The following is a 25,627-nucleotide window of genomic DNA, read 5'->3' as shown; positions in this document are numbered from 1 at the left end:
ACTGGGATATATTGGGATATACTGGGATATACTGGGTTATACTGGGACACACTGGGATATACTGGGTTATACTGGGATATACTGGGTTATACTGGGTTATACTGGGATATACTGGGTTATACTGGGATATACTGGGATATACTGGGTTATACTGGGATATACTGGGTTATACTGGGTTATACTGGGCCGGACTGGGTTATACTGGGTTATACTGGGTTATACTGGGATATACTGGATTATACTGGGTTATACTGGGTTATACTGGGATATACTGGGCTGGACTGGGTTATACTGGGTTATACTGGGATATACTGGGATATACTGGGATATACTGGGATATACTGGGATATACTGGGTTATACTGGGATATACTGGGATATACTGGGTTATACTGGGATATACTGGGTTATACTGGGCTGGACTCAGTTATACTGTGTTATACTGGGATATACTGGGTTATACTGGGATATACTGGGCTGGGCTGGGTTATACTGGGTTATACTGGGCTATACTGGGATGTACTGGGATGTACTGGGATATACTGGGTTATACTGGGCTATACTGGTTTGTACTGGGATATACTGGGTTATACTGGGATATACTGGGATATACTGGGTTATACTGGGTTATACTGGGATATACTGGGTTATACTGGGATATACTGGGTTATACTGGGATATACTGGTTTATACTGGGTTATACTGGGCTGGACTGGGTTATACTGGGTTATACTGGGCCAAACTGGGCTATACTGGTTTGTACTGGGATATACTGGGTTATACTGGGATATACTGGGATATACTGGGTTATACTGGGTTATACTGGTTTATACTGGGATATACTGGGATATACTGGGATATACTGGGTTATACTGGGATATACTGGGTTATACTGGGCTGGACTGGGTTATATTGTGATGTACCGGTTATACTGGTTTGTACTGGTTTATACTGGTCTGTATTAAACCGCAGTGCCTCACACTGGTTTATGCATGTCTGTACTGGTCTGAACTGATCCACAACAGCCCATACTGGCCCGTACTGGTCCATACTGGTCCGTACTGGTCCATACTGGTCCGTACTGGTCCATACTGGTCCCCGCGCCCCCCCCCGCTCTCTGATTGGCCGCCGCCCCTCTCGGCCCCGCCCCTGTTACCGGGCAGAATGCCGCGCACAAAATGGCCGCCTTCCCACGTGACCGCGCGTTCCCCGCGCTGATTGGCCGTTCCCCTCAGCGGCAGACACCAATCAGAGGCGAGTCACGCGCGGGGTGAAGGCGCGCGCAATGGAGGCGTGGCTTCGTGTGGTACCGACCAATGGGCGCGCAGCGCGCGCTGGGAAGGCGGGGATTCGTGAGGCGCTCACCAATGGGAGCGCGGCGCGCGTTTTCGGGGGCGGGGATTCCGGCGGCGCGGACCAATGGGAGCGCGGCGCGCGCGGGCGGCGGCCAATGGGAGCGCGCGGGGGAAATTCGAAGTGGAGGCGGCGGCGGCGGCGGGCGGCGGGTGAGGGGCGGGAATTGGGGGGATTTGGGGGGATTTTGGGGGGATTTTGGGGGATTTGGGGGATCCCGGAGCGATTTGTGGGGGCCTGAGCGGGTTTCTGAGGGAAGTCGGGGGGTCCTGAGGAGAGATTTGGGGGTTCTTGGGGGAATTGGAAGGTCCTGAGGGGAACTGGGGTGTCCTGAGGGGAATTGGGGTGTCCTGAGGGGAAATTGGGGGTTCTGAGGGGGGTTCTGAGGGAAATTGGGGGGTTCTGAGGGGAATTGGGGGGTCCTGAGGGGATTTCTGAGGGAAATTGGGGGGTCCTGAAGGGAACTGGGGGGTCCTGAGGGGATTTCTGAGGGAAATTGGGGTGTCCTGAAGGGAACTGGGGACTCCTGAGGGCATTTCTGAGGGAAATTGGGGGGTCCTGAACGGAACTGGGGGGTCTTGAGGGGGTTTCTGAGGGGGATTGGGGAGTTTTGAGGGGAATTAAGGGGTCCCGAGGGGGGATTGGGGGGTCCTGAGGGGATTTCTGAGGGAATTGGGGGGTCCTGAAGGGAACTGGGGTGTCCTGAGGGGGTTTCTGAGGGAAATTGGGGCATCCTGAGGAGATATTGTGGGAATTAGGGGGGTCCTGAGGGGTTCTTGAGGGGAATTGGGGGGTCCTGAGAGGTTCTTGAAGGGAATTTGGGGGGTTTTGAGGGGATTTCTGAGGGGGCTGGGGGGTTCTGAGTGGAATTTGGGGGTGCTGAGGGGATTTCTGAGGGAAATTGGCGGGTCCTGAAGGGAACTGGGGGGTCCTGAGGGGGTTTCTGAGTGGGATTGGGAAGTTTTGAGGGGAATTAAGGGGTCCCGAGGGTGGATTGGGGGGTCCTGAGGGGATATTGAGGGGAACTGGGGGGTCCTGAGAGGTTATTGAGGGAAACTCCGGGTTTCTGAGGGGAATTAGGGGGTCCTGAGGGGTTCTTGAGGGGAATTGGGGGGTCCTGAGGGGATTTCTGAGGGAAATTGGGGCACCCTGAGGAGATATTGAGGGAATTGGGGGGTCCTGAGAGGTTATTGAGGGAAACTCCGGGTTTCTGAGGGGAATTTGAGGGTCCTGAGAGGTTCTTGAGGGGAATTGGGGGGGTTTGAGGGGATTTCTGAGGTTATTGGGGGGTTCTTGAGGGGATTTGTGAGAGGAATTGGGGGATCCTGAGGAGATATTGAGGGAATTTGGGGGTCCTGAGGGGTTCTTGAGGGGATTTTGGGGGTTCTGATGGGGACTGGGGGGTCCCGAGGTAATTTCTGAGGGAAATTGGGGGGTCCTGAGAGGTTCTTGAAGGGAATTTGGGGGGTTTTGAGGGGATTTCTGAGGGGGCTGGGGGGTTCTGAGGGGAATTGTGGGTCCTGAGGGGATTTCTGAGGGAAATTGGGGGTCCTGAAGGGAACTGGGGGGTCTTGAGGGGATTTCTGAGGGGGATTGGGGAGTTTTGAGGGGATCTAAGGGGTCCCGAGGGGGGATTGGGGGGTCCTGAGGGGTTCTTAAAGGGGAACTGGGGGGTTCTGAGGGGGATTGTGGGTCCTGAGGGGATTTCTGAGGGAAATTGGGGGGTCCTGAAGGGAACTGGGGGGTCCTGAGGGGGTTTCTGAGGGGGATTGGGGAGTTTTGAGGGGAATTAAGGGGTTCCGAGGGGGGATTGGGGGGTCCTGAGGGGATTTCTGAGGGGAATTGGGGGGTCCTGAAGGGAACTGGGGGGTCCTGAGGGGAACTGGGGGGTCCTGAGGGGATTTCTGAGGGAAATTGGGGGGTCCTGAAGGGAACTGGGGGTTCCTGAGGGGATTTCTGAGGGAATTTGCGGATTCTGAGGGGATATTGAAGGACCTGGGGGGGTCTTGATTGGATTTCTGAGGGGGATTGGGGAGTTTTGAGGGGAATTAAGGGGTCCCGAGGGGGGATTGGGGGGTCCTGAGTGGTTCTTGAGGGAATTTGGGGGTCCTGAAGGGAACTGGGGGGTCCTGAGGGGGTTTCTGAGGGAAATTGGGGCACCCTGAGGAGATATTGAGGGAATTGGGGGCCCTGAGGGGTTCTTGAGGGAATTTGGGGGTCCTGAAGGGAACTGGGGGGTCCTGAGGGGGTTTCTGAGGGAAATTGGGGCACCCTGAGGAGATATTGAGGGAATTGGGGGCCCTGAGGGGTTCTTGAGGGGATTTGGGGGGTCCTGATGGGGACTGGGGGGTCCTGAGGGGGTTTCTGAGGGGGATTGGGGAGTTTTGAGGGGAATTAAGGGGTCCCGAGGGGGGACTGGGGGGTCCTGAGTGGTTCTTGAGGGAATTTGGGGGTCCTGAAGGGAACTGGGGGGTCCTGAGGGGATTTCTGAGGGAAATTGGGGCATCCTGAGGAGATATTGAGGGAATTGGGGGGTCCTGAGAGATTATTGAGGGAAACTCCGGGTTTCTGAGGGGAATTTGGGGGGTTTTGAGGGGATTTCTGAGGGTATTGGGGGGTTCTTGAGGGGATTTGTGAGGGGAATTGGGGGATCCTGAGGAGATATTGAGGGAATTGGGGGGTCCTGAGGGGTTCTTGAGGGGAACTGGGGGGTTCTGATGGGAACTGGGGGGTCCCGAGGTGATTTCTGAGGGGGCTGGGGGGTTCTGAGTGGAATTTGGGGGTGCTGAGGGGATTTGTGAGGGGAATTGGGGGGTCCCGAGGGAAATTGGGGGGTCCTGAGGGGGATTGGGGGGTCCTGAGGGGGTCCCAACTGGATTTTGGGGGGTCCCTGATGGATTTTGGGGGTCCCCGTTGGATTTTGGGGGGTCCCTGATGGATTTTGGGGGTCCCTGATGGATTTTGGGGTTCCCCGATGGATTTTGGGGGTCCCCGATGGATTTTGGGGGTCCCTGATGGATTTTGGGGCCCCCCAGGATGGCTCAGAAGGAGAACGTGGCCCCCAGCCTGACCAAGGTGAGACCCCCACCGTCCCCCTCCCCAATTTGGGGTTTTTGGGGTGACCCCTCCCCAATTTGGGGTTTTTGGGGTGACCCCTCCCCAATTTGGGGTTCCCGTGTCCCCCTCCCCAATTTGGGGTTTTTGGGGTGACCCCTGCCCATGTCCCCCTCCCCAATTTGGGGGTTTTTGGGGGGGGTGACCCCTCCCCAATTTGGGGTTTTTGGGGTGACCCCTCCCCAATTTGGGTTTTTTTTGGGGTGACCCCTCCCCAATTTGGGTTTTTTTTGGGGTGACCCCTCCCCAATTTGGGGTTTTTGGGGTGACCCCTCCCCAATTTGGGTTTTTTTTGGGACCCCCCATCCCAATTTGGGGTTTTTGGGGTGACCCCTGCCCATGTCCCCCTCCCCAATTTGGGGTTTTTGGGGTGACCCCTCCCCAATTTGGGGTTTTTTTGGGGTGACCCCTGCCCATGTCCCCCTCCCCAATTTGGGGGTTTTTGGGGGGGGTGACCCCTCCCCAATTTGGGGTTTTTGGGGTGACCCCTCCCCAATTTGGGTTTTTTTTGGGGTGACCCCTCCCCAATTTGGGTTTTTTTTGGGGTGACCCCTCCCCAATTTGGGGTTTTTGGGGTGACCCCTCCCCAATTTGGGTTTTTTTTGGGACCCCCCATCCCAATTTGGGGTTTTTGGGGTGACCCCTGCCCATGTCCCCCTCCCCAATTTGGGGTTTTTGGGGTGACCCCTCCCCAATTTGGGGTTTTTGGGGTGACCCCTCCCCAATTTGGGGTTTTTGGGGTGACCCCTCCCCAATTTGGGGTTTTTGGGGTGACCCCTGCCCGTGTCCCCCTCCCCAATTTGGGGTTCCCTTGTCCCCCTCCCCAATTTGGGATTTTTGGGGTGACCCCTGCCCGTGTCCCCCTCCCCAATTTGGGGTTTTTGGGGTGACCCCTGCCCGTGTCCCCCTCCCCAATTTGGGGTTTTTTTGGGGTGACCCCTCCCCAATTTGGGGTTTTTGGGGTGACCCCTCCCCAATTTGGGTTTTTTTTGGGGTGACCCCTCCCCAATTTGGGGTTCCCGTGTCCCCCTCCCCAATTTGGGGTTTTTGGGGTGACCCCTCCCCAATTTGGGGTTTTTGGGGTGACCCCCTCCCCAATTTGGGGGTCTTTGGGGTGACCCCCGCCCGTGTCCCCCCCAGAGTTTGGTCCCTCCCCCCCTGCGGGTGCCCTGCAAGGACCCCCCAAATTCTGAGCCCCCCGGGAAGGCTCTGACAGGTACGGGGGGGGATTTGGGGGGTCCTGGGGGGGTTTGGGGGGTCCTGGGGGGATTTGGGGGGTCCTGGGGGGGATTTGGGGGTCCTGGGGGGTATTTGGGGGGTCCTGGGGGGGGTTTGGGGGGTCCTGGGGGAGATTTGGGGGGTCCTGGGGGAAATTTGGGGAGTCCTGGGGGGATTTTGGGGGGTCCTGGGGGGGTTTTGGGGGGTTCTGGGAGGGGTTTCGGGGGTCCTGGGGGGGGTTTGGGGGGTCCTGGGAGGGATTTGGGGGGTCCTGGGGGGGGATTGGGGGGTTTGGGGGGTCCTGGGGGGGGTTAGGGGGGTCCTGGGGGGGATTTGGGGGGTCCTGGGGGGGATTTGGGGGGTCCTGGGGGGGTTTGGGGGGTCCTGGGAGGGATTTGGGGGGTCCTGGGGGGGATTTGGGGGGTCCTGGGAGGGGTTTGGGGGGTCCTGGGTGGGATTTGGGGGGGATTTGGGGGGTCCTGGGGGGGTTTGGGGGTCCTGGGGGGCTTGGGGGGGTCCTGGGGGGGATTTGGGGGGTCCTGGAGGGGATTTGGGGGGTCCTGAGTGGGATTTGGGGGCCCTGGGGGGTTCTGGGGGGGATTTGTGGGTCCTGGGGGGGATTTGTGGGGTCCTGGGGGGGATTTGGGGGGTCCTGAGTGGGATTTGGGGGGTCCTGGGGGGGATTTGGGGTGTCCTGGGGGGTGTTTTGGGGTTCCCAAGGCTATTTTTGGGGGTCCTGGGTTGTTTTGGGGTGTTTTTGGGGTGTTGTTTGCAGTTTTTGTGTGTTTTTGCTGTTTTTTGGGGTCTGTTTGGCTGTTTTTAGGGTGGTTTTGGCTGTATTTGGGCTGTTTTCTGCTGGTTTTGGGGTGGTTTTGGCTGTTTTTTAGGATGTTTTTGGCTGGTTTTGGCTGTTTTTGGGTGTTTTGGGGCTGTTTCTGGGTGTTTTGGGCTGTTTTGGGCTGTTTTTAGGCTGTTTTGGGCTGTTTTTAGGGTGTTCTGGGCTGGTTTTGGGTGTTTCGGGCTTGTTTTTGGGTGTTTTGTGCCGTTTCTGTGTGTTTTGGGCTGGTGTTGGGGTGTTTTAGGGTGTTTTTGGGTGTTCTGGGCTGTTTTTGGGGTGTTTTAGGGTGTTTTTGGCTGTTTTTAGGGTGTGTTTGTGTGTTTGGGGCTGGTTTTGGGGTGTTTTTGGGTGTTTTGGGCTGTTTTGTGCCGTTTCTGTGTGTTTCGGGCTGTTTCTGGGTGTTCCGGGCTGTTTTTAGGGTGTTTATGGGTGTTTCGGGCTGGTTTTGGGGTGTTTTAGGGTGTTTTTGGGGTGTTTTGGGCTGTTTTGTGCCGTTTCTGTGTGTTTGGGGCTGTTTTTGGACTGTGTTTGGGCTGGTTTTGGGCTGTTTTGGGGTGTTTTAGGGTGTTTTGGGCTGTTTTCGGGCAGGTTTTGGGCTGTTTTAGGGTGTTTTTGGGCTGTTTTGGGGTGTTTTGTGCTGTTTCTGTGTGTTCTGGCTGTGTTTGGGGTGTTTCAGGCTGGTTTCGGGGTGTTTTTGGCTGGTTTTGGGCTGTGTTTGGGGTGTTTTTGGCTGTTTCTGTGTGTTCTGGGCTGGTTTTTGGCTGTTTTTAGGGTGTTCTGGGCTGGTTTAGGGGTGTTTTAGGGTGTTTTTGGCTGTTTTTGGGGTGTTTTAGGGTGTTTTTGGCTGTTTTTGGGTGTTTGGGGCTGGTTTTGGGCTGTTTTTAGTGTGTTTTAGGGTGTTTGGGGCTGGTTTTGGGGTGTTTTAGGGTGGTTTTGGGTGTTTGAGGCAGGTTTGGGGCTGTTTTAGGATGTTTTTGTGTGTTCCGGGCTGTTTTTGGGGTGTTTCGGGCTGGTTTTGGGGTGTTTTGGGCTGTGTTTGGGCTGTTTTGGGCTGTTTTTGGGGTGTTTTAGGGTGTTTCTGGGTGTTTTTGGCTGTTTTTGGGGTGTTTTAGGGTGTTTTTGTGTGTTCCGGGCTGGTTTTGGGCTGTTTTGGGGTGTTTTAGGGTGTTTCTGGCTGTTTTGGGCTGTTTCGGGCTGGTTTTGGGGTGTTTTAGGGTGTTTTGGGCTGTTTTTAGGGTGTGTTTGGGTGTTCCGGGCTGTTTTTGGGGTGTTTTAGGGTGTTTTAGGGTGTTTGGGGTGTTTTAGGGTGTTTTTGGCTGTTTTTAGGGCGTTTCTGTGTGTTTTTGGCTGTTTTGGGGTGTTTCTGGCTGTTTTTGGGGTGTTTTAGGGTGTTTTGGGCTGTTTTTGGGCTGTTTTGGGGTGTTTTAGGGTGTTTTTGGCTGTTTTTAGGGTGTTTCTGTGTGTTCTGGGCTGTTTTTGGGGTGTTTCAGGGTGTTTTCGGCTGTCCCCCAGGAGCCGGGCGGGTGCCTCTGGAGCCCAACGCGCTGCCGGCCCCTCCCCCACCCGTGTGAGTGGGGCGGGGGGGCCCCAAAATCTCCTGGGGGGGATGGGGGAGGGGAGGTGTGCCCAGGTGTGTGCCCAGGTGTGCCCAGGTATGCCAGGTGTGTCCCCAGGTGTGCCCAGGTGTGTCCCCAGGTGTGCCCAGGTGTGTCCCCAGGTGTGCCCAGGTGTTCCCCCAGGTGTGCCCAGGTGTGCCCAGGTATTCCCTCAGGTGTGCCCAGCTGTTCCCATGTGACCCAGGTGTTACCCCAGGTGTGCCCACCTGTGCCAAGCATTACCCCAGGTGTACCCACCTGTGCCCAGGTGTGCCCAGGTAGCCCAGGGGTGCCCAACTGTGCCCACCTGTGCCAGGTGTTACCCCGGGCATTCCCCCAGGTGTTCCCCCAGGTGTGCCCAGGTGCCCCCAGGTGCCCCCAGGTGTTCCCCCAGGTGTGCCCAGCTGTGCCAGGTGTGCCCAGGTGACCCAGGTGTGCCCCTCCCGCAGGCGCACCTTCTCCCTGGAGGACTTCGAGGTGGGGGTGGGAACATTCCCCAGGTGTTACCCCAGGTGTGCCCACCTGTGCCAGGTGTGCCAGCTGTGCCAGGTGTGCCCAGGTGACCCAGGTGTGCCCCTCCCGCAGGCGCACCTTCTCTCTGGAGGACTTTGAGGTGGGGCGGCCGCTGGGCAAGGGCAAGTTCGGGAACGTGTACCTGGCGCGGGAGCGGCGCTCCGGCTTCCTGGTGGCCCTCAAGGTGCTCTTCAAGTCCCAGGTGGAGCAGGAGGGCGTGGAGCACCAGCTGAGGCGGGAGATCGAGATCCAGGCGCACCTCAGGTACACCTGGGCACACCTGGGCACACCTGGGGGGTGGGGGCACACCTGGGCACACACCTGGGATACACCTGGGATACACCTGGGATACACCTCAGGTACACCTGGGCACACCTGAGGGGGTGGAGCACCAGCTGAGGCGGGAGATCGAGATCCAGGCGCACCTCAGGTACACCTGGGCACACCTGGGATACACCTGGGTACACCTGGGCACAGCTGGGGGGTGGGAAATACACCTGGGCACACCTGGGCACACCTGGGCACACCTGGGCACACACCTGGGCACACCTGGGGGGTGGAGCACCAGCTGAGGCGGGAGATCGAGATCCAGGCGCACCTCAGGTACACCTGGGCACAGCTGGGGGTGGGGGGCACACCTGGGCACAGCTGGGCACAGCTCAGGTACACCTGGGCACACCTGGGATACACCTGGGCACACACCTGGGCACACCTGGGGGGTGGAGCACCAGCTGAGGCGGGAGATCGAGATCCAGGCGCACCTCAGGTACACCTGGGCACACCTGGGGGGTGGGGGGCACACCTGGGGGGTGGGGGGCACACCTGGGGTACACCTGGACACACCTGGGCACACACCTGGGCACACCTCAGGTACACCTGGGCACACCTGGGGGGTGGGAAACACACCTGGGCACACCTCAAGTACACCTGGGCACACCTGGGAGGGTGGAGCACCAGCTGAGGCGGGAGATCGAGATCCAGGCGCACCTCAGGTACACCTGGGCACACCTGGGGGGTGGGAAACACACCTGGGCACAGCTGGGCACACCTCAGGTACCCCTGGGCACACCTGGGGGGTGGGGGCACACCTGGGCATAGCTGGGCACACCTCAGGCACACCTGGGATACACCTGGGAGGGTGGGAAACACACCTGGGCACACCTTGGATACACCTGGGTCTCATTTTGGGGTGGGGGTCTCATTTTTGGGGAGTCTCATTTTGGGGTGGGGTCTCTCATTTTTGGGTCAGGTGTCTCATTTTGGGGTGGGGGGTCTCATTTTTAGGGTGCGGGTTCTTATTTTTGGGGTGGGAAGGTCTCATTTTTGGGTCAGGAGTTTCATTTTGGGGGTGAGGGTCTCATTTTTGGGGTGGGGGGTGTCTCATTTTGGGGTGGGGGTCTCATTTTGGGGTGGGGTCTCCCATTTTTGGGTCCTCCCATCACCCCAAAGATCCCGGACTGCACCATTGTGCCCCGGGGGGGGGGAAGGGTGGCAGATTTTGGGGTCTGGGGGTTTTGAGCCCAGATTTTTTGGGGTGGGGGTGGTCTGAATTTTGGGGTGGGGGTCTGAATTTTGGGGTGGGGGTCTCACTTTTTTTTGGGGTCCCCCCCAGGCACCCCAACGTGCTCCGGCTCTACAATTATTTCCACGACCGGCGCCGCGTCTTCCTCATCCTGGAGTTCGCGCCCCGCGGGGAACTCTACAAGGAGCTGCAGCGCTGCCGGCGCCTGGACGCCACCCGCACGGCCACGGTGAGCCCAAAAACCCCCAAAATCACCCCAAAAACCGACTCGGGGACCCCAAAAACCCCAAAAACCCACCCAGGGACCCCAAAAACCCCAGGGCAGCTCTACAAGGAGCTGCAGCGCTGCCGGCGCCTGGACGCCACCCGCACGGCCACGGTGAGCCCAAAAACCCCCAAAAGCACCCCAAAAACTGACCCAGGGACCCCAAAAACCCACCCGGGCACCCCAAAAACCCCAAAAACCGCCCCAAAAACCCCAAAATCCGCCCCAAAACCTCAGGGCAGCTCTACAAGGAGCTGCAGCGCTGCCGGCGCCTGGACGCCACCCGCACGGCCACGGTGAGCCCAAAAACCCCCAAAAGCACCCCAAAAACGGAACCAGGGACCCCAAAAACCCACCCGGGCACCCCAAAAACCCACCCAGGGACCCCAAAAACCCCCAAAACCACCCCAAAACCCCAGGGCAGCTCTACAAGGAGCTGCAGCGCTGCCGGCGCCTGGACGCCACCCGCACGGCCACGGTGAGCCCAAAAACCCCCAAAATCACCCCAAAAACGGAACCAGGGACCCCAAAAACCCCAAAAACCGCCCCAAAAACCCCAAAAACCGCCCCAAAAAGTGACCCAGGGACCCCAAAACCCCCAAAAAACACTCCAAAAACCAACCCAGGGATCCTAAAAACCGACCCAGGGACTCCAAAAACCCCAAAAACCCACCCAGGGACCACAAAAACCACCCCAAAAACCCCAAAAATCACCCCAAAAACCGACCCAGGGATCCTAAAAACCAACCCAGGGACTCCAAAAACCCCAAAAACCGACCCAGGGACCCAAAAACCCCAAAAGCAACCCCATAAACTGACCCAGGCACCCCAAAAACTGACCCAGGAACCCCAAAAACCGACCCAGGGACCCCAAAACCCCCAAAAAACACCCCAAAAACCGACCCAGGGATCCCAAAAACCCCAAAAACCCCCTCAAAAACTGACTCAGGGACACAAAAACCACGCCAAAAACCGACCCAGGAACCCCAAAAACTACCCCAAAAACTGATCCGGGCACCCCAAAAACCCAACCAGGGACCCCAAAAACCCCAAAAACCACCCCCAAAACCACCCCAAAACCCCAGGGCAGCTCTACAAGGAGCTGCAGCGCTGCCGGCGCCTGGACGCCACCCGCACGGCCACGGTGAGCCCAAAAACCCCCAAAATCACCCCAAAAACACACTCGGGCACCCCAAAAACCCCAAAAACCCATCCAGGGACCCCAAAAACCCCAAAAACCACCCCAAAAACCCCAAAAACCGCCCCAAAAACCCCAGGGCAGCTCTACAAGGAACTGCAGCGCTGCCGGCGCCTGGACGCCACCCGCACGGCCACGGTGAGCCCCAAAACCCCCAAAATCACCCAAAAAACCGACTCAGGGACCCCAAAAACCCCAAAAACTGACTCAGGGACCCCAAAAACCCCCAAAACCGCCCCAAAACCCCAGGGCAGCTCTACAAGGAGCTGCAGCGCTGCCGGCGCCTGGACGCCACCCGCACGGCCACGGTGAGCCCAAAAACCCCCAAAATCACCCCAAAAACTGACTCAGGGACCCCAAAAACCTCAAAAACCCACCCAGGGACCCCAAAAACCCCAAAAACCCACCCAGGGACCCCAAAAACCCAAAAACCCCAAAAACCCCAAAAACCCCCAAAACCACCCCAAAAACTGACCCAGGGACCCCAAAAACCCACCCAGGGACCCCAAAAACCCCAAAAGCACCCCAAAAACTGACTCGGGGACCCCAAAAACCGCCCCAAAAACCCCCAAAACCACCCCAAAACCCCAGGGCAGCTCTACAAGGAGCTGCAGCGCTGCCGGCGCCTGGACGCCACCCGCACGGCCACGGTGAGCCCAAAAACCCCCAAAATCACCCCAAAAACTGACGCAGGGACCCCAAAAACCCCAAAAACCACCCCAAAAACCCCAAAAACCACCCCAAAAACCCCAAAAACCGCCCCAAAGCCCCAGGGCAGCTCTACAAGGAGCTGCAGCGCTGCCGGCGCCTGGACGCCACCCGCACGGCCACGGTGAGCCCAAAAACCCCCAAAATCACCCCAAAAACCGACTCAGGGACCCCAAAAACCCCAAAAACTGACTCAGGGACCCCAAAAACCCCAAAAACCCCAAAAACCACCCCAAAACCCCAGGGCAGCTCTACAAGGAGCTGCAGCGCTGCCGGCGCCTGGACGCCACCCGCACGGCCACGGTGAGCCCAAAAACCCCCAAAATCACCCCAAAAACTGACTCGGGCACCCAAAAAACCCCAAAAACCGCCCCAAAAACCGACTCAGGGACCCCAAAAACCCCAAAAACCAACCCAGGGACCCCAAAAACCCCAAAATCACCCCAAAAACTGACCCAGGGACCCCAAAAACCCCCAAAATCACCCCAAAAACTGATCCAGGGATCCCAAAAACCACCCCAAAAACCAACCCAGGGACCCCAAAAACCCCCAAATCACCCCAAAAACTGACTCAGGGACCCCAAAAACCCCAAAAACACACCCAGGGACCCCAAATACCCCAAAAACCACCCCAAAAACCCCCAAAACCACCCCAAAAACCGACCCAGGGACCCCAAAAACCCCAAAAACCAACCCAGGCGCCCCAAAAACCCCAAAAGCACCCCAAAAACCGACCCAGGGACCCCAAAAACCCCAAAAACCACCCCAAAAACCCCCAAAACCGCCCCAAAACCCCAGGGCAGCTCTACAAGGAGCTGCAGCGCTGCCGGCGCCTGGACGCCACCCGCACGGCCACGGTGAGCCCAAAAACCCCCAAAATCACCCCAAAAACTGACTCAGGGACCCCAAAAACCCCAAAAACCCACCCAGGGACCCCAAAAACCCCAAAAACCCCAAAAACCACCCCAAAACCCCAGGGCAGCTTTACAAAGAGCTGCAGCGCTGCCGGCGCCTGGACGCCACCCGCACGGCCACGGTGCGCCCAAAAAACCCCAAAAGCACCCCAAAAACTGACTCAGGGACCCCAAAAACCCCAAAAAACACCCCAAAAACCCCAAAAACCGCCCCAAAAACCCCAAAAACCACCCCAAAACCCCCCAAAACCGCCCCAAAACCCCAGGGCAGCTCTACAAGGAGCTGCAGCGCTGCCGGCGCCTGGACGCCACCCGCACGGCCACGGTGAGCCCAAAAACCCCCAAAACCACCCCAAAAACCGACTCAGGGACCCCAAAAACCCCAAAAACCACCCCAAAACCCCAGGGCAGCTTTACAAAGAGCTGCAGCGCTGCCGGCGCCTGGACGCCACCCGCACGGCCACGGTGCGCCCCAAAAACCCCAAAATCACCCCAAAAACCGACCCAGGGACCCCAAAAACCCCAAAAACCGACCCAGGGACCCCAAAAACCCCAAAAACCGCCCCAAAACCCCAGGGCAGCTCTACAAGGAGCTGCAGCGCTGCCGGCGCCTGGACGCCACCCGCACGGCCACGGTGAGCCCAAAAACCCCCAAAATCACCCCAAAAACACACTCGGGCACCCCAAAAACCCCAAAAACCACCCCAAAAACCCCCAAAACCGCCCCAAAACCCCAGGGCAGCTCTACAAGGAGCTGCAGCGCTGCCGGCGCCTGGACGCCACCCGCACGGCCACGGTGAGCCCAAAAACCCCAAAATCACCCCAAAAACTGACTCAGGGACCCCAAAAACCCCAAAAACCACCCCAAAAACCCCCCAAAACCCCAAAAATCCACCTGGGCACCCCAAAAATCACCCCAAGAACTGACCCAGGGACCCCAAAAACCGCCCCAAAAACTTACTCAGGGACCCCAAAAACCAACCCAGGAACCCCAAAAACTCCAAAAACCACCCCAAAAACTGACCAGAGCACCCCAAAATCCCAAAAACCGACCCGGGGACCCCAAAAACCACAAAGCCACCCCAGGGTGGATTTTGGGGTACTCAGGGTGGATTTTGGGGTGTCCCGAGTCCATTTTTGGGGTCCCCAGGGTGGTTTTTGGGGTGCCCTGGGAGGATTTTTGGGGTCCCCAGTTTGATCTGGGGTCTCCAGTTGGATTTTGGGGTGCCCTGGGTGGATTTTTGGGGTCCCAGTTGGATTTTGGGGTGCCCCGAGTCGATTTTTGGGGTTCCCAGGAGGATTTTTGGGGTGCCCAGTTGGATTTTGGGGTGCCCTGGGAGGATTTTGGGGTCCCTGGAGGATTTTTGGGCACCCTGGGTGGATTTTGGGGTGCCCTGAGTCGATTTTTGGGGTGCCCAGGAGGATTTTGGGGTACCCAGGGTGGATTTTGGGGTCCCCAGTTGGATTTTGGGGTGCCCCGAGTTGGATTTTGGGGTGCCCCAGGTCAGTTTTTGTCCTCTTGTCCCCACGGAGGAGCCGCTTCCCCCCTGAGCACCTGGGGGGATTTGGGGGTACCTGGGCACACCTGGGGGGGCTCGGGGGGTTTTGGGGTGCCCCGAGTCCATTTTTGGGGTCACTTTGGTGGATTTTGGGGTTCCCAGGGTCCATTTTGGGGTCCCCAGGGTGGATTTTGGGGTGCCCCAGGTCAGTTTTTGTCCTCTTGTCCCCACGCAGGAGCCGCTTCCCCCCTGAGCACCTGGGCAGGATTTGGGGGTACCTGGGCACACCTGGGGGGGGTTTGGGGGGTTTTGGGGTGCCCCGAGTCGATTTTTGGGGTCACTTTGGAGGATTTTGGGGTGCCATGGGTGGATTTTGGGGTTCCCAGGAGGATTTTGGGGTGCCCCAGGTCAGTTTTTGTTCCCTTGTCCCCACGGAGGAGCCGCTTCCCTCCTGAGCACCTGGGGGGGATTTGGGGGTACCTGGGCACACCTGGGGGGGCTCTGGGGGTTTTGGGGTGCCCCGAGTCCATTTTTGGGGTCACTTTGGAGGATTTTGGGGTGCCCCGGGTGGATTTTGGGGTCACTTTGGAGGATTTTGGGGTGCCTGGAACCCCTTTTTTAGTGTTTTTCCCCCATGGAGGAGCCGCTTCCCCCCTGAGCACCTGGGAGGGATTTGGGGGTACCTGGGCACACCTGGGGGGGTTCGGGGGGTTTTGGGGCGCCCCGAGTCCATTTTTGGGGTGCTCAGGATGGATTTTGGGGTGCCCTGCGTGGATTTTTGGGGTTCCCAGGAGGATTTTGGGGTGCCCTGGGTCAGCTTTTGTTCCCTTGTCCCCACGGAGGAGCCGCTTCTCCCCTGAGCACCTGGGGGGGATTTGGGGGTACCTGGGCACACCTGGGGGGGCTCTGGGGGTTTTGGGGTGCCCCGAGTCCATTTTTGGGGTCACTTTGGAGGATTTTGGGGTGCCCTGGGTCCATTTTGGGGTTCCCAGGAGGATTTTGGGGTGTCCCGGGTCAGTTTTTGTCCCCTTGTCCCCACAGAGGAGCCGCTTCCCCCCTGAGCACCTGGGGGGGATTTGGGGGTACCTGGGCACACCTGGGGGGGGCTCGGGGGGTTTTGGGGTGCCCCGGGTCCATTTTTGGGGTCACTTTGGAGGATTTTGGGGTTCCCTGGGTGGATTTTGGGGTCATTCTGGAGGATTTTGGGGTGCCTTGGACCCCCTTTTTTAGTGCTTTTCCCCCATGGAGGAGCCACTTCCCCCGTGAGCACCTGGGGGGGGTTTGGGGGTACCTGGGCACACCTGGGGGGGCTCGGGGGGTTTTGGGGTGCCCTGAGTCCATTTTTGGGGTCACTTTGGAGGATTTTGGGATGCCCTGGGTGGATTTTGGGGTCACTTTGGAGGATTTTGGGGACCCCCAGGTCAGTTTTTGTCCTCTTGTCCTCACGGAGGAGCCGCTTCCCCCCTGAGCACCTGGGGGGGATTTGGGGGTACCTGGGCACACCTGGGGGGGCTCGGGGGGTTTTGGGGCGCCCCGAGTCCATTTTTGGGGTCACTTTGGAGGATTTTGGGGTGCCCTGGGTGGATTTTGGGGTCACTCTGGAGGATTTTTGGGTGCCTGGAACCCCTTTTTTAGTGCTTTTCCCCCACGGAGGAGCCGCTTCCCGCCTGAGCACCTGGGAGGGATTTGGGGGTACCTGGGCACACCTGGGGGGGTTTGGGGGGTTTTGGGGTGCCTCGAGTCCATTTTTGGGGTGACATTGGAGGATTTTGGGGTGCCCTGGGAGGATTTTGGGGTCATTCTGGAGGATTTTGGGGTGCCTTGGAACCCCTTTTTTAGTGCTTTTCCCCCTCGGAGGAGCCGCTTCCCCCCTGTGCACCTGGGGGGGATTTGGGGGTACCTGGGCACACCTGGGGGGGCTCGGGGGGTTTTGGGGCACCCCGAGTCCATTTTTGGGGTGCCCAGGGTCGATTTTGGGGTGCCCTGGGTGGATTTTGGGGTCATTCTGGAGGATTTTGGGGTGCCTTGGACCCCCTTTTTTAGTGCTTTTCCCCCACGGAGGAGCCGCTTCCCCCCTGAGCACCTGGGCGGGATTTGGGGGTACCTGGGCACACCTGGGGGGGCTCGGGGGGTTTTGGGGCGCCCCGAGTCCATTTTTGGGGTTCCCAGGAAGGTTTTGGGGTGCCCCGAGTCAGTTTTTGGGGTGCCCTGGGTCCATTTTGGGGTCCCCAGGGTGGATTTTGGGGTGCCCCGGGTCAGTTTTTGTTCCCTTGTCCCCACGGAGGAGCCGCTTCCCCCCTGAGCACCTGGGGGGGATTTGGGGGTACCTGGGCACACCTGGGGGGGCTCGGGGGGTTTTGGGGCGCCCCGAGTCCATTTTTGGGGTTCCCAGGAAGATTTTGGGGTGCCCTGGGTGGATTTTGGGGTTCCCAGGAGGATTTTGGGGTGGCCCGGGTCAGTTTTGTCCTCTTGTCCCCTCGGAGGAGCCGCTTCCCCCCTGAGCACCTGGGGGGGATTTGGGGGTACCTGGGCACACCTGGGGGGGCTCGGGGGGTTTTGGGGTGCCCTGAGTCCATTTTTTGGGTTCCCAAGAAGATTTTGGGGTGCCCTGGGTGGATTTTGGGGTCATTCTGGAGGATTTTGGGGTGCCTGGAACCCCTTTTTTTAGTGTTTTTCCCCCACGGAGGAGCCGCTTCCCCCCTGAGCACCTGGGGGGGATTTGGGGGTACCTGGGCACACCTGGGGGGGCTCGGGGGGTTTTGGGGTGCCCCGAGTCGATTTTTGGGGTGCCCCGGAGGGTTTTGGGGTGCCCTGAGCCCGATTTTGGCAGCTGATGGAGGAGCTGGCGGACGCGCTGCTGTACTGCCACGGGCGCAAGGTGATCCACCGCGACATCAAACCCGAGAATCTCCTGCTCGGCCTCAAGGGGGAGCTCAAGATCGCCGATTTCGGCTGGTCCGTGCACGCGCCCTCGCTCAGGTACGGCACACCTGGCACACCTGGGCACACCTGGGCACACCTGGGTACACACCTGGGTACAGCTGGGGTACAGCTGGGAATACATGGGTACAAATGGGATACACCTGGGTACACCTGGGTATACCTGGGTACAAATGGGATACACCTGGGTACAGCTGGGCACACCTGGGCACACCTGGGTACACCTGGGGTACAGCTGGGTATACATGGGGTACAGCTGGGGGCACCTGGGTACAGCTGGGCACACACCTGGGTATACCTGGGCACACCTGGGTATACCTGGGCACACCTGGGTACAGCTGGGTATACCTGGGATACACCTGGGCACACACCTGGGTACAGCTGGGTACAGCTGGGCACACCTGGGCACACCTGGGTATACATGGGGTGCAATTTGGTACACCTGGGCACACCTGGGTACAGCTAGGTACACCTGGGGCACACCTGGGCACACACCTGGGGGCACCTGGGGGCACCTGGGCACACCTGGGCACAGCTGGGTATACATGGGTACACACCTGGGTACAGCTGGGGGCACCTGGGCACGCCTGGGCACAGCTGGGTACACCTGGGCACGCCTGCGGCACACCTGGGTACTGCTGGGTATACCTGGGTACACCTGGGCACACCTGGGTATACATGGCTACACACCTGGGTACAGCTGGGAACACCTGGGCACAGCTGGGGGCACCTGGGCACACCTGGGCACAGCTGGGATACACCTGGGCACACATGGGGTACACCTGGGCACACCTGGGCACACCTGGGTACAGCTGGGTATACATGTTGTACACCTGGGTACACCTGGGTATACATGGATACACACCTGGGCACACCTGGACACAGCTGGGGGCACCTGGGTACACCTGGGCACAGCTGGGTACAGCTGGGTACACCTGGGCACAGCTGGGGTACACCTGGGTATACACCTGAGATACACCTGGGCACACACCTGGGTACAAATGTGATACACCTGGGCACACCTGGGTACACCTGGGCACACCTGGGCACACCTGGGGGCACCTGGGTATACACCTGAGATACACCTGGGCACACCTGGGGTATACGTGGGTACACCTGGGCACACCTGGGAACAGCTGGGATACACCTGGGCACAGCTGGGTACACCTGGGCAAACACCTGGGCACACCTGGGTACTGCTGGGGGCACCTGGGCACACCTGGGTACACCTGGGCATGGCTGGGCACACCTGGGATACACCTGGGCACACCTGGGGGCACCTGGGTATACATGGGGTACAGCTGGGCACACCTGGGGCACATTTGGGTACACCTGGGTACAGCTGGGTACACCTGAGATACACCTGGGCACACACCTGGGCACACCTGGATACACCTGGGCACACCTGGCACACCTGGGCACAGCTGGGAACACACCTGGGTACACCTGGGTACACCTGGGTACAGCTGGGTACAAATGGGATACACCTGGGTACGCACCTGGGCACACCTGGGCACACCTGGGCACACCTGGGCCACACCTGGGCACACTTGTGGCACGCCTCAGCACACCTGGGCACACCTGAACACACCAGGTGTGCCCAGGTGTGCCAGGTGTGCCCGTTTAACCCCTCAGGCGCCGCACACTCTGCGGGACCCTGGATTACCTGGCACAGGGGCGTGCCCAGGTGTGCCCAGGTGTGCCCAGGTGTGCCAGGTGTGCCCAGGTGTGCCCAGGTGTGCCCAGGTGTGCCAGGTGTGCCCGTTTAACCCCTCAGGCGCCGCACGCTCTGCGGGACCCTGGATTACCTGGCACAGGGGCGTGCCCAGGTGTGCCCAGGTGTGCCCAGGTGTGCCAGGTGTGCCCGTTTAACCCCTCAGGCGCCGCACTCTCTGCGTCTCCCTGGCTTACCTGGCACGGGGGTGTGCCCAGGTGTGCCCAGGCGTGCCCAGGTGTGCCCAGGTGTGCCCAGGTGTGCCCAGGTGCCCCAGGTGTGCCCGTTTAACCCCTCAGGCGCCGCACACTCTGCGGGACCCTGGATTACCTGGCACAGGGGTGTACCCAGGTGTGCCCAGGTGTGCCAGGTGCCCCAGGTGTGCCCGTTTAACCCCTCAGGCGCCGCACGCTCTGCGTCACCCTGGATTACCTGGCACAGGGGCGTGCCCAGGTGTGCCCAGGTGTGTGCCCAGGTGTGCCAGGTGTGCCCAGGTGTGCCCAGGTGCCCCAGGTGTGCCCAGGTGTGCCAGGTGTGCCCAGGTGTGCCCAGGTGTGCCAGGTGTGCCCGTTTAACCCCTCAGGCGCCGCACGCTCTGCGGCACCCTGGCTTACCTGGCACAGGGGCGTGCCCAGGTGTGCCCAGGTGTGCCCAGGTGTGCCCAGGTGTGCCCAGGTGTGCCAGGTGTGCCCGTTTAACCCCTCAGGCGCCGCACGCTCTGTGGCACCCTGGATTACCTGGCACAGGGGTGTACCCAGCTGTACCCCAGGTGTGCCAGGTGTGCCCAGGTGTGCCAGGTGTGCCCAGGTGTGCCCAGGTGTGCCCAGGTGTGCCAGGTGTGCCCGTTTAACCCCTCAGGCGCCGCACGCTCTGTGGCACCCTCGATTACCTGGCACAGGGGCGTGCCCAGGTGTGCCCAGGTGCCCCAGGTGTGCCCAGGTGTGCCGTTTAACCCCTCAGGCGCCGCACGCTCTGCGGGACCCTGGATTACCTGGCACAGGGGCGTGCCCAGGTGTGCCCAGGTGCCCCAGGTGTGCCCAGGTGTGCCCGTTTAACCCCTCAGGCGCCGCACGCTCTGCGGGACCCTGGATTACCTGGCACAGGGGTGTGCCCAGGTGTGCCCAGGTGTGCCAGGTGTGCCCGTTTAACCCCTCAGGCGCCGCACGCTCTGCGGGACCCTGGATTACCTGGCACAGGGGCATGCCCAGGTGTGCCAGGTGTATCCCAGGTGTGCCCAGGTGTGCCCAGGTGTGCCCAGGTGTGCCAGGTGTGCCCGTTTAACCCCTCAGGCGCCGCACGCTCTGTGGCACCCTGGATTACCTGGCACAGGGGCATGCCCAGGTGTGCCCAGGTGTGCCCAGGTGTGCCCAGGTGTGCCCAGGTGTGCCCAGGTGCCCCAGGTGTGCCCGTTTAACCCCTCAGGCGCCGCACTCTCTGCGGCACCCTGGATTACCTGGCACAGGGGCGTGCCCAGGTGTGCCAGGTTCACCCAGGTGTGCCCAGGTGCCCAGGTGTGCCCGTTTAACCCCTCAGGCGCCGCACGCTCTGTGGCACCCTGGATTACCTGGCACGGGGGCGTGCCCAGGTGTGCCCAGGTGTGCCCAGGTGTGCCAGGTGTGCCCGTTTAACCCCTCAGGCGCCGCACGCTCTGCGGCACCCTGGATTACCTGGCACAGGGGGATGCCCAGGTGTGCCCAGGTGTGCCCAGGTGTGCCCAGGTGTGCCAGGTGCCCCAGGTGTGCCCGTTTAACCCCTCAGGCGCCGCACTCTCTGTGGCACCCTGGATTACCTGGCACGGGGGTGTACCCAGGTGTGCCAGGTGTGCCAGGTGTGCCCAGGTGTGCCCAGGTGCCCCAGGTGTGCCCGTTTAACCCCTCAGGCGCCGCACGCTCTGTGGCACCCTGGATTACCTGGCACGGGGGCGTGCCCAGGTGTGCCCAGGTGTGCCCAGGTGTGCCAGGTGTGCCCGTTTAACCCCTCAGGCGCCGCACGCTCTGCGGGACCCTGGATTACCTGGCACAGGGGTGTGCCCAGGTGTGCCCAGGTGTGCCCAGGTGTGCCCAGGTGTGCCAGGTGTGCCCGTTTAACCCCTCAGGCGCCGCACGCTCTGCGGGACCCTGGATTACCTGGCACAGGGGTGTACCCAGGTGTGCCAGGTGTGCCAGGTGTGCCCGTTTAACCCCTCAGGCGCCGCACGCTCTGTGGCACCCTGGATTACCTGGCATGGGGGTGTGCCCAGGTGTGCCCAGGTGTGCCCAGGTGCCCCAGGTGTGCCCGTTTAACCCCTCAGGCGCCGCACGCTCTGTGGCACCCTGGATTACCTGGCACAGGGGTGTGCCCAGGTGTGCCCAGGTGTGCCCAGGTGCCCAGGTGTGCCCGTTTAACCCCTCAGGCGCCGCACGCTCTGTGGCACCCTGGATTACCTGCCCCCCGAGATGGTGGAGGGCGGCGGGCACGACGAGAAGGTGGACCTGTGGTGCCTGGGGGTGCTCTGCTACGAGCTGCTGGCCGGGCACCCCCCCTTCGAGAGCCCCTCGGCCGCCGACACCTACCGCAGGATCACCCAGGTGAGCTCACCTGGCACACCTGGCACACCTGGGTACACCTGGGCACGGCTGGGCACACCTGGGCACACATAAACCTCACCTGAGCCCACCTGTGTGCCCCAAATCTCACCTGTGCCCTGTGTGAACCCCACCTGTGCCCACCTGAACTCACCTGTGCCCACCTAAACCTCACCTGTGCCCCCTGAATGTCACCTGTGCCCCCCTGACCCCACCTGTGCCCACCTGAGCCCTACCTAAACCTCACCTGTGCCCCCCCAATCTCACCTGTGCCCACCTGAACTCACGTGAGCCCACCTGTGTGCCCACCTGAAGGGTCACCTGTGCCCATCTAAACCCCACTTGAACCTCACCTGTGCCCCCCCAATCTCACCTGTGCCCACCTGTGTGCCCCCCTGTGCCCACCTAAACCTCACCCGTGCCCACCTGAGCTCACCTGTGCCCCCCCGAACCCACCTGTGCCCACCTAAACTCCACCTGTGCCCACCTGTGTGCCCCCAATCTCACCTGTGCCCTGTGTGAACCCACCTGTGCCCACCTAACCCCACCTGTGTGCCCACCTGTGCCCACCTAACCTTACCTGTGCCTACCTGTTCCCACCTAAACCTCACCTGAACCTCACCTGTGCCCACCTGAACCCCCTGTGCCCACCTGAACCTCACCTGTGTGCCCCAAATCTCACCTGTGCCCACCTAAACCTCACCTGAACCCCCCCTGTGCCCACCTGAACCCACCTGAACCCCATCTGAACCCCCATGTGTGCCCCCTCAATCTCACCTGTGCCCACCTGTGCCCACCTAAACTCCACCTAAACCTCACCTGAACCCCCTCTGTGCCCACCTGTGCCCCCCATACCCACCTGAGCCCACCTGAACCTCACCTGTGCCCACCTGTGCCCACCTGAACCCACCTGAACCCCCCCATGCCCTCCTGTGCCCACCTGTGCCCAACTAAACCTTACCTGTGCCCACCTGAGCCCACCTGTGCCCACCTGAACCTCACCTGTGCCCACCTGAGCCCACCTGTGCCCCCCTGTGCCCCCCCAATCTCACCTGTCCCCCCCCGCAGGTGGACCTGCAGTTCCCGGGGTCGGTGCCGGGGGGCGCTCGGGATCTGATCCAGCGGCTGCTGCGGCGCCTCCCGGGGCAGCGCCTGCCCCTGCGCGGGGTGCTGGGGCACCCATGGGTGCGGGAGCACTCCCGCCGGGTGCTGCCCCCCGGGTACTGCCCACAGTGACCTCTGTGTGACCTCTGACCCCTGTGTGACCCCTCCGGACACTGACCATCCGTCACTGCCCCTCCCCCTGCGCGGGGTGCTGGGGCACCCATGGGTGCGGGAGCACTCCCGCCGGGTGCTGCCCCCGGGGTACTGCCCACCCTGACCTCTGACCCCTCTGTGTGACCTCTGACCCCTGTGTGACCCCTCCGGACACTGACCACCCATCACTGACCGTCACTGCCCCTCCCCCTGCGCGGGGTGCTGGGGCACCCATGGGTGCTGCCCCTGGATAATGTCCCCCGTGACCTCCCCGTGACCTCTGACCCCTCGGACACTGACCACTGACCTTTGACCCCTAAGATACTGCCCAATGACCCCTTGGACAATGGCGCTTGACCTTTGACCTCTCTGTGACCTCTGACCCCAGGGACACTGCCCAATGACCCCATAGACATTAACCCCTGACCTTTGACCCCTCAGATACTGCCCAATGACCACTCAGACACTGACCTCTGACCCCTCTGGACACTGACCCCTGACCTTTGACCCCTTGGACATTGCCCAATGACCTTTGACCCCAAACACTGCCCAATGACCCCTCCGTACACTGACCTTTGACCTCTGACCCCTCAGACACTGACCTTTGACCTCTGACCCCTCTGGACACTGCCCCCATTTTGGGGGGGTCTCCCGCCCTGCCATTGGGGGCCCCTCCCCCCACCCCCCGTTATTTGGGGAGGGGTCTCTGTCTCTGCCCCTCCCCCCCGTTATTTGGGGAGGGGTCTCCCTTTGCCCCTCCCCCCCCCCCGTTATTTGGGGGCCCCTCCCCCCCCGAATTTGGGGAGGGGTCTCTGTCTCCCCCTGCCCCTCCCCCCCCCCGAATTTGGGGAGGGGTCCCTCCCCCCCCCCCCCGTTATTTGGGGAGGGGTCTCTCCCCGCCCCTCCCCCCCCGAATTTGGGGAGGGGTCTCTCCCCGCCCCTCCCCCACTGGGAATTTGGGGAGGGGTCTCCCTTTGCCCCTCCCCCCCCGTTATTTGGGGAGGGGTCTCTGTCTCTGTCTCTGCCCCTCCCCCAATAAAGCCGCTCTGGTTTTACCCAAAAAGGCTCCGGGAGTGACCCTGGGGGGAGGGGACAGACCCCAGACCCAAATACACCCCACACAGAGACCCACAGAGACCCATAGAGACCCCAGACCCAAATATCCCCACAGAGACCCACAGAGAGACCCCAGACCCACAGAGAGACCCCAGACCCAAAATACACACACTGAGAGACCCCAGACCCAAAAAAACCCCCCCACAGAGAGAGACCCCAGAGACCCCAGACCCACAGAGACCCCAGACCCAAATACACCCCACACAGAGACCCACTGAGAGACCCACAGAGACCCCAGACCCAAAAACCCCACAGAGACCCACACAGACCCCAGACCCACAGAGACCCCACACAGAGAGACCCCAGACCCACTGAGAGAGCCCAGACCCACTGAGAGACCCACAGAGACCCCAGACCCACAAAAAACCCACTGAGAGAGACCCACTGAGAGACCCACTGAGAGACCCCAGACCCAAAACACCCCCCACAGAAACCCACAGAGACCCACAGAGAGAGACCCCAGACGCACATAAACCCCCCTGCCCCACACAGAGACCCCAGACCCAAAACACCACAGAGACCCCAGACCCATGAAAACCCCACAGAGAGACCCCAGACCCACAGAGAGACCCACAGAGACCCCACAGAGAGACCCCAGACCCACAGAGAGACCCTGGACCCACAAAAACCCCACAGAGAGACCCCAGACCCACAAAAGCCCCCTGCCCCATAGAGACCTCCCAGCCCCACAGAAACCCCATAGACCCCCCCATAGAACCCCTGTGCCCCATAGAGCCCCCACCCTATAGATCCCCTCACCCTATAGAGCCCCCCACCCCATAAACCCCCTGTGCCCCATAGAAACCCCCCACCCCATAGAGCCTCCCATAGATCTCCTCATCCTATAGACTCCCCCACCCCATAGACCCCCTGTGCCCCATAGATCCCTCACCCCATAGATCCCCCCACCCTATAGACCCCCTGTGCCCTATAGGATGTTCCACCCCATAGAAACCCCCACCCCATAGAAACCCCCGTGCCCCATAGATCCCCCTACCTCATAGACCCCCCACCCTATAGACCCCCTGTGTCCCATAGATCCCCCCCATCCTGTAGATCCCCCCACCCCATAGATGCCCTATAGACGCCCCCACCCCACAGACCCCCTGTGCCCCATAGAAACCCCCACCCTATAGATCCCCTATAGATCCCCACCCCATAGACCCCCTCACCCCATAGATCCCCCCACCCTATAGATACCCCCACCCCATAGGACGCCCTATAGAGGCCCCCACCCTATAGACCCCCTGTGCCCCATAGAAACCCCCCACCCTATAGAGCTATAGAGCTCCCCCATAGA

The 25,627-nt window shown here is 60.4% G+C and overlaps 1 protein-coding gene across 2 annotated transcripts; it reads left to right on the top strand.

The window, feature by feature from the left end:
- The first annotated feature begins 1,457 nt into the window (after positions 1-1,457).
- Positions 1,458-23,788, top strand: LOC121468542 (aurora kinase C). 2 transcript variants are annotated; one of them, XM_072920644.1, is made up of 9 exons: positions 1,458-1,504; positions 4,388-4,427; positions 5,607-5,682; positions 8,035-8,089; positions 8,703-8,894; positions 10,243-10,381; positions 17,567-17,715; positions 21,783-21,957; positions 23,023-23,788. In XM_072920644.1, exons 2-9 carry the CDS (start codon positions 4,389-4,391, stop codon positions 23,188-23,190), a joined length of 993 nt encoding a protein of 330 aa, XP_072776745.1. In that variant the 5' UTR covers positions 1,458-1,504; position 4,388; the 3' UTR covers positions 23,191-23,788. The 2 variants fall into 2 exon arrangements, with proteins under 2 accessions (XP_072776745.1, XP_072776746.1); XM_072920645.1 differs by lacking the exons at positions 1,458-1,504; positions 8,703-8,894 and having other exon boundaries at positions 4,338-4,427.
- Positions 23,789-25,627: the final 1,839 nt, after the last annotated feature.

The sequence above is a fragment of the Taeniopygia guttata genome, chromosome 32 (assembly GCF_048771995.1).
Source record: "Taeniopygia guttata chromosome 32, bTaeGut7.mat, whole genome shotgun sequence".
In the NCBI taxonomy this organism is placed as follows: Eukaryota; Metazoa; Chordata; class Aves; order Passeriformes; family Estrildidae; genus Taeniopygia; species Taeniopygia guttata.
Note: the sequence above shows the minus strand (reverse complement) of the source record. Positions and strands in the feature narration are given on the sequence as shown.